At 31.7% G+C, this 8,768-nt stretch overlaps 1 protein-coding gene across 1 annotated transcript in view; it reads right to left on the bottom strand.

Moving 5' to 3' along the window:
- Window positions 1-2,950: 2,950 nt before the first annotated feature.
- The window catches only part of LOC106461521 (replication protein A 14 kDa subunit-like), a 13,632-nt gene continuing 7,814 nt past the window's right edge, over window positions 2,951-8,768 (bottom strand). The window contains exons 3-4 of the mRNA XM_013921350.2: window positions 5,018-5,129; window positions 2,951-3,949 (exon numbers count right to left, since the gene is read on the bottom strand). Of these exons, the coding sequence (XP_013776804.1) occupies window positions 3,876-3,949; window positions 5,018-5,129 (186 nt within the window). The 3' untranslated portion in view covers window positions 2,951-3,875. The remainder of the gene's footprint in view (window positions 3,950-5,017; window positions 5,130-8,768) is intronic.

The raw sequence follows: 8,768 nt of genomic DNA, 5'->3' as shown, positions 1-8,768 counted from the left end.
ATACGGTTTTGTTTGTTGTAGGTAAATGCAAACAGTTCAAATTTAGTCTATTACATATATATATAGAGAGAGAGAGAGAAAGAGAGAGAATTACAGCTCTTTGTGACTGAAATTACTTACAAATTTTGTTTATGACAAAAAAATGTGTTTTGATCTTAAGTTCAGATTTGTTGGCCACTTCTCTGAGATGTCCAAATGGATTACAGACTTCTTTGGTGCTCCAGCTAAGAAAAGATAAACTAAGACGGTATCTACAACTGTACCATCTTTGACTTATTCCTCACCTCCTACATCCTCCATAGATTCAATGATGTCTACAGTTTCAGTGACCTATGCAACATATTCTTCGTCTACTGCCTCAGCTTCTGTATTCAAATCGGCTGCTACTTCTGCATCTAGATCAGTTGGATCTTCAGATTTCATTGCCCAGGTGGAAGAAGAAACAAAAAACAGAGTGGTAGGATACAAGCTGGATGTTATGTGGTTAATCAATTCATTTTCTACTACATCAAAAAAGGTATGTATAGGAAAAAGATCAGGTCTAAAACGCATGGTGTGCTACCATCAAATTACAGAAGCCAAGTAGTATTCTCGCAATGTACAAGTTTCGTATGGCTGATGTGGTAAAGTCTGATGGCATAAAAGCACTTAAAAGTATTGTTGATCAGTTACACAGTGATGCCTATAGTATGGCAATTTGAAAAGATGAGGCCCAGCAACTATGGTTGTCCCAGTCAGATAAACATCCCTGGATCAAGGTTCTGAAGTCCCATAATGCTGACATTATGTCCCAATTACTTGAAATGGCTATTGATGTACATAACAATAGTAAGCAAATGACTCTGTCTACAAACTCTTGGCCATCCTGATCATTTGCAAAAATGCATGTTGATAACCAAATCTCAAGGTACCGTGAGTATGGGCTCAACTTTCATTGTCTTTGATCCACTTGCACCTGTTCTAGATTACCAGGACCCAAAATCTATCAAGAAATGCTTGATATGGTTGTTGAGGTGGTAATAGAAACTGTGACCCAAGAGCTGAAAGATGCTGATTGTTTTTCACTACAGGTTAATGGCCAAGTTGATAAATATACAGTCAACAACAAATTAATTACTGCTCAGTACCTGAATAAAGAAAAACGTATGAAGGATGTTTTCTGGGCAAAAGTCATTCTGACAAGCATGGTGCTGAAAGGTTGCTAGATGCTGTTGTTATTAATTTGTAAAAACTTGGTGTTCAAGAAATTTCAAAGGAGAAGTTGACTGGGCTGACAACAGATGGTGAAAGTGCCAGTACCAGTAAGAAACGTAAACTCTGGGCCAAGTTTAAAGCATATTTAGATAAAGAAGTACTTTATGTATGGTGTGTACCACACAGGCCTGACCTAGTATTTTTTGACCTAGAAGTGTTGATGATGGAAGTCAAGCATTGGAGAACAAATCTGAAGCACATGGCTCATTTTAAAGAGCTTCGGCAGTTTAAACTGAAGAGTTAAAAAAGACTGTGGAGGAATCTTGTTCAAAGTTCTACAGGTTTCTAGAGCACTCTGTGTAACATCTGATTAACCTCTGCAAATCAGTCTGGAAGAATTTGCCATCCACAAGGATATAATATAACTTTACCTGCACATCTGAGAGCAGTACGTGAAATAATAAAGCAACAGCTAGAGGTTTCTTGAGACTATGGAAAAAAGGAGTTGAATTCATTCCCAGGTGGTAAAGAAAAAAAGCTGAAAAAGATCACTGAAAAAGCAACTGCTAATAGTGAAAGAAGACATGTTCACAATTCTCTTGTTACAACAAAATGGTGTTTGACAAGTGTCAGGACTGAAATCGTAATCAGTGCGAAACAGTTTTTAACCCAGAGACTCGCAGAGAACCAAGACAACATTGTAAAACAGATGAAGATGTTTCTTGAGGCACAAGCGCAATAGAGATGATTGACTCTACAAGGAATGTGGTAGAGGGACTTTTTGGGGGAAAATTCTCTCACACAGTTCTGTATTGAAGTCATTGAACATTTTGCTTCTGAAAATTTTCTTGTACCATGTGATGTTACATATGGTAATTATGGTCCTGTAAAATTATTCTATTTGTTGAAGATCTCTGTGCCTGGAACTGTCTTTTTTGAAATTGGTGCAAACATGTGTATTACTAATTCCTCACAGTATAAGACCTGAAGGGCCCGAAACAGATTTGCTACTCAAGGGAGACTATCAACAGCCACATGTACATTTCACTTAACAATACAGGAACTCCTTATTTTGATCATGACCAGCTGTGACAAAATTCTTGCAGAAAAAAGAATGTTGTTACAGTGTTCCACATAAAGAACTATACCAAACCTATGATTTTGTGAAAAATATTTTGCTAAAGAAAATACTTTTTAAATGAAATTTTTGAATACATTTTTGTATTATTTATCTATATCTAAATATGTAGTTTGCTCTTCAAGATTAAATTTTATTTGTATTTTTGTAGTTCAAATCTTTATGAAATTAAAAAACCTATAAGTGTAAACTTTTGTTTCCCTTTTGGAATAATTGTATTGTGTACACTTTTTATTCAGAAACATAAAAAATATTTTTTGATAAATCACGAACTTTTCTCTACCCACAATTTTTTTGTCACTCAGTAAAATTTGCTTAAAAAATACTCTGGATGTGTGGCTAGCAACATAAAAGTCTATTGGAAAAATCATTACATGATCAAACAAATAGGTGTTTCTTAACTTTATAAAGCTTTTATTGAGAAGCATTCACTTAACTATCACCTCAAACAAAACAGATGTATTAAATAATCATTCACAGGCAGTTTGCAAACTCTACAAAATTATGATAGAGATCATGTTATTTTTTATTTAATAAACTATGTTATGCCACTGTTATGTTAATCGGTATAGTATAACTCAATAAAAGACACTTAAAGAGTAATAGAAGCTGTAAAAATTTAAACCTATGAAGATGTTTATTATATTTTTACATGTTCAATAATATTACAGAGCTCCCACTGGATAATGTAATGGTGTTTCCAAGTTAAAATAGTAAAACATTTGAAATTACAGTCAGTGTTTATTTATGGTGGAAAGTCTCAGATTATATTAATTTATATTTCATGATAAATTATGCATATACATCTCATATTTATTTAAACATATTATTTATATAGCTTATTAAGTTTGAAACAAGCAATTTGTTTACTTGTCAAATATTGCATTTGAATGTGAGGTTTGGAGTAAGTTGTTAAAACACTTATAAATGATAAAAAGTCTAATCAGCATGGTTAAGTTTTATCTTTATGTAGAACTCAACTGATCTGTCCTTCTTGGCCTGATCAATAAAAAGCAAACAAAACAAGATCTGAAGATGCACAGTTAAGACTTTAATATTGATTTTAGTATCAAAAAACATGTAAATATTGAAAAATACTAGTATAAAATTTCTCTCTCTCTCTCTTTCTTTTTTGTTTCTAGAACACACTTATTCTGTCTTCTGAATGCTTAATCAGTTTCAATTGGAAAGGTACCAATATAATTTTCTGTGTTAATATAATGACATTGTATGAAAATATTACAGTCACTGCAAAATGTATTTTCTATCATAACAAAAAAAAAAAATTGTGTTATGGGTTAAAACAAACAGTGCGACTACAATCAATTCATATGTACAGTACTAATCACAGTAAATCTTTTAAAAAGATGTATGTTACTGTTTCTGTCCAGACAAGGTAATTTTTTTTACCAAGTTTAGACAATTTCTTTTAAACAGCTTTATATTTCATAAAGCATATTAACAACAGTTTTACGAAGAGTAGGCTTACATAATATCTATTATAGTCTTCATTAGTGTTACGTGGGGAAACTTTTCAGTATGTTCAATCTGTCACGCACTGATAGAAGTTCTGGTACTGGTTCACCAACTTAACAGCTTCATTATGCAAATTTATATCTGTTCAAAAAACAAACAATAAATTACTTTTTTTTTAATTCAAGAGGTGAAAAATATGACAACTTTTTAAAACTAATAATTTTCATAACTTTTATACAAATTGTAGTTAAAATTAAGAAAATTAATTAATTGATTTATGATCCTTCATTATTCTGGAAACTTTCTCTTGATGTTAAGAACTTCACATGCCTCAAAAATATTAAAAAGTAAAAGCTTGCAATCTAATACTTGGCAAATCCTTTCACGAATGGCCAGTATCTTACCTATCAAAATACTTAGCATACAAGTCACACACTGTTTTGTTTGGTAAAAAACAACAACAAACAAAAACAATAATACTTTGGGTAACTGAACAATGATCAGAAACAATTCTGATTGTCAAGTGGAAAAAAACAAAAAACAAAAAAACTCCAAAACCCTTAAGCTAACAACAAAGTGTAGTTTGCCACTTATATATTCACGGTAGACACTCTCAAAATACCTTAATAATAACAAATGGTCCTGGCATGAATGCTATTAATAGTATGGTTTCTTCAAATATGACTATTCTAATCTTAATCTAGAGTAAGGGTAGGACCAGCAAAATTATGCTGATCATGAAAAATAACAAATATTTTTTTGCCATAACTAAAATAACTTCATTAAATCTTTGAAACACTCTAGAAAGTTATTTGGAAATAAGTTAAATGTACACTTTACATGCTTTTAACATCCAAATTAACATGAAAATATTTTTCTTAAAGCAGTGGGAATGGACCCATTAGCTTTAATCTTAAAAACCTGTAACCACTGTTTACATAACACAATTTTGAGAAAAAAAAAAGAAATATAGTACATCTCTGGTATATGTCAGTTTTCATATTATTATAGGTGTACATGTATTTCACTCATTATCATTACAAATTATGATGTTCAAAGTTAATACTACTTATAAACTAAATTTTCCATTTCACTATTAATAATACCTCCCATTTACATTTCAAATTATTCTGGCTAAAATTACTCATTAAACAGATCCTTCTTATTACAGTTTACTTAAGAATACAATATATTATAATAAAAATTTACCAAATTCTTCAGCTGCTTCTTGAGGAAACATAAAATAGCGTTTGCAAACCACTGCCTTAGGATTGTGGACAACACCCTCAACTTCAATTACACCTTGAAGAAGTTCTCCCAACTTCAAAAATAGAAGGAAAGAAGCAAAACTTTAGTTGTTTGTACAAGTTATCTCCCCCAATTAAAATAATTAGATGTGATAAAAAAAAAACACATCACCTAATATCAATTATTTTAACAACAATGGAAATTCCTTAAGATTAACAAAGTTTAACATAAATGCTAAGAGAAAATATTTTATAAACTAATATTCTACTAATTGACCAATGGGCCAAAATTGAAGTAAAATTTGGAAGCACCATTTACTCACAAAATACAGTTAGGGAATCAATTTCTCAGCTTCCTTAACAATACATTATTAATTTTAACACAAGTAACATGAGCAACCTTAAATCCAAATTAGTCAGAACCTGACTAAACATGTTTGAATAAGGCATATTTCACAAAAAGAGATATTCAGTACAAGTGTCTACACTACCTCATAACATGGTAGTTTCAAACATAAGTCATATTAATGCACTCACAAATACATGTTTGTCTGAGTAAAATGTTTAGACTGTTACCTACTCTTCTGATAGCAAGTTTTCCCTCTCTCTCAAATACAAGTACATAATATCAGTAGGGCAATTAACAACAACAGCAACAAAAAGGAAATAAATAATTCAGAATTTTTTGCAACATGATAAAGATTCACCTACATGAAACATACAAATGATTTTTAAGGCCTTAGATGACTCATTTTTAAAGTGACTAAAATGCATGGGAATGCAGATGGTACCCAATGTTCTTTGTTTCTATTAGAGTGAAAAAATAACAGATTAAGAGCTGAAGACAAGGAAGCAAGACAAGATGAAATAGATAGTTTTAGGATATAGTTTGTTCTGGGAGAGAATGAAAGCTCCGAGTTTAAATGGTGTAAAAAGTTAAGTCTGTAGAAGTAGATTTTGTTGACACTGAGGTACATGTTTTCCATGTGTCAACCTATGGTTGCTTGGTATGCTTCCAATAAGGAAAATGATGATGATGAATAGGCTTACATAGCAGAGCACTTTCTCACTAAGTACTGTAATAAAGTTATTTGTAGTGAGGACCAGAGAAAGTTTGGAATAATAATACACTTGCCAGGTGACAAAATACAGGGCCATTATTGTGTTGACAGTTTAATTATTGGGAGTAAGAATCTCTCTACTTTTTGTAATGCATGCAAGAGTGAATGATGCTGTAAATTGGAAGAGTTGCTTGGAAAGTAAGAAAAACTTCAGAAATTTAGGGTTAGAAATAAATGAGTGACTTGTAAGAAAGTGCTCCCGTGGGCTAGATGTGGAAATGAATTATTTAACAGAATCCAAAAATTAAACGACAGATTAGTATAGATATACACAGAGCAACAAGTGGTTGTTCCCTTAGGTTCAATGTGGGAATGAATTACTTAGCAAGATCTAATACTTAAATAAGGGATTATCATAAATAAGCTTAGAGCAACAGGTGGTCTGGTTAGAGCACCAGTGGATTACATGCTAGAGGTGGGATCCACTTAGACAGAGTTGGTAGCAAGTCATTTGTTCAAACTTTAAAGAATTTCATTAATCATGAGAAATACTGTTATATGTACAATACATAATTCAGTTAGAACAACTGGTTGTAATGGTCCAGTTAACAGATACATAACCCATCATGAGAAATACTGTTATATGTACATCACATAATTCAGTTAGAACAACTGGTTTTAATGGTCCAGTTAACAAACACATAACCCATCATAAGAAATACTGTACATCACATAATTCAGTTAGAACAACTGGTTGTAATGGTCCAGTTAACAGACACATAACCCATAGTGGTTTCAAAATTTGCCAAAGTTCTCAATAACTAGTAATCCTGAATACCTTACACACATATTTCCAAGTTCACACACAAAAATGGAATCATACAGGTATATTCACACATGCAACCAAAAGAAGCATAACTTTAATTTGTTTACCAAGTAGCTTGTTTGTAAGGTAATCAATATTTGATCATGAGCTATTACTTGTTGCACTTTTTAAGAGTAACAGTAATCAGCCTGATTGTTAGACTAAAAAGATGTCTATTCAGTCATGTAATTATTATATAATGATCACACACACACACTTGTTTTAAAGATTTCAAAGCTTTGCCATCAGAATTTGACACCCAAGAGTGTTTCACACCCCAGTTTTGAAATCCTATAGCTGTAACAGAGGAGTCATTGGAAACAAAGATTTAGAGTATAAAAAGTTAAATAATACCTTGAAAAGATTAGTCTATCAAACTTAAGGTGAGTAAAGTAGATTTAAGAAACTAAATCGCTATTATTCTAATTTTAAAAATATTAGGAACAAAATGAATGGTTTCAGAGTTCTAGATGAAATGGAAAGATATGAAATAATGGGAATCACTATGATTTGGTTAGATTTGAAGAGAGATTGATAAAAAGAATTATTTTTAAATTCCAGATTACATCTTATTCAATATGTATTGATAGACTTTTAAAAAGAGGGGTGGAATGACTTTCTATATAAGAGGTAAGCTACAGAATGTTGAGTGAAGACAAAGAACAGTCAAAAGATTGAATCTATATGGATTATTATCAGAGGTTTCAAAGGTAAAAAGTTTTTAATTGTTAACAGTAAAAAAAATGAAACCTCTGACCCTTGAGGAACGTCACTAATAACAATGGTACAGTTTAAATGGACTCCATTAATAATAACCATTCTGCTTTCTCTCTCATCCAGCTACCCTTCAATCTAATTAACTAGTCATTTCCCAAACCCTGCTGATGTGATTTTCTTAGCTAATATTTTGCAAGGTACCTTAGCAAAAGCCTTTTGGAAATCTTACACAAGGTTTATACCTTTCTCATCATGCAGATAAGTAACATCCAAAAAACAATTAACAGATTAATTAGACAAGATGTTCATTTAGTTTGTTCTCTTATGATATACTTAATCAAATGATTTTGCAAAGTTTATTTAGCCAGACCTTATAATATCTTTCCCAGTATAGAAGAAGGACTAACTGGTCTATAATTTCCCTCTTGAAAAACAGGATCACCATTAACAACTCTCCAATCCTTAGGCAACTGTCTATTAACCACTCATCTATCAAAAATGAAGAAGAGAAGCTTAAATATTTGATTTGTGATCTCCTTCAAAACCCAGGGGAAAACATTGTCTTCCTGGCACCTTATCCATTTTTAATCTCCCTTTTTTTTTTTACTTACCAACAAAGGATTTATATCTACATGATTCACAAGACAATTTCAATTGCATTTGGGTTATCATAATTTGGCACACATTTAATGTAGATGGGAATGCACTGAAAAGCAGGACTGAAAAGAAAAGGATCTTGGTATAGTAGTAAATAAGTCACTCAAGATAATGCTGTTGTGAGCAGTTAAGCTACTGGAATATTAAGTAGTATTTATAGTTATAGATTCAAGAGGTAAATATTTCTTTATACAAATCAATAGTTAGGCCTAGCTTAAAATACTGTGTACAAATTTGGTTTCCTTAAAAAATGATGCTAACTTTAGATCAGACTCAAAGAAAGGTTACTAGCATGATTCTCAGAATGGAATGGTTATGTTATGAGGATAGGTTAATATCTCTTGAGAAAAAGATGAGTAAGAAGTAATCTTATTGAGGTTTACAAGATTATCTAGGGGAATGATGGAATGAAA

The sequence above is a fragment of the Limulus polyphemus genome, unplaced genomic scaffold (assembly GCF_000517525.1).
Source record: "Limulus polyphemus unplaced genomic scaffold, Limulus_polyphemus-2.1.2 Scaffold977, whole genome shotgun sequence".
NCBI lineage: Eukaryota > Metazoa > Arthropoda > Merostomata > Xiphosura > Limulidae > Limulus > Limulus polyphemus.
Note: the sequence above shows the minus strand (reverse complement) of the source record. Positions and strands in the feature narration are given on the sequence as shown.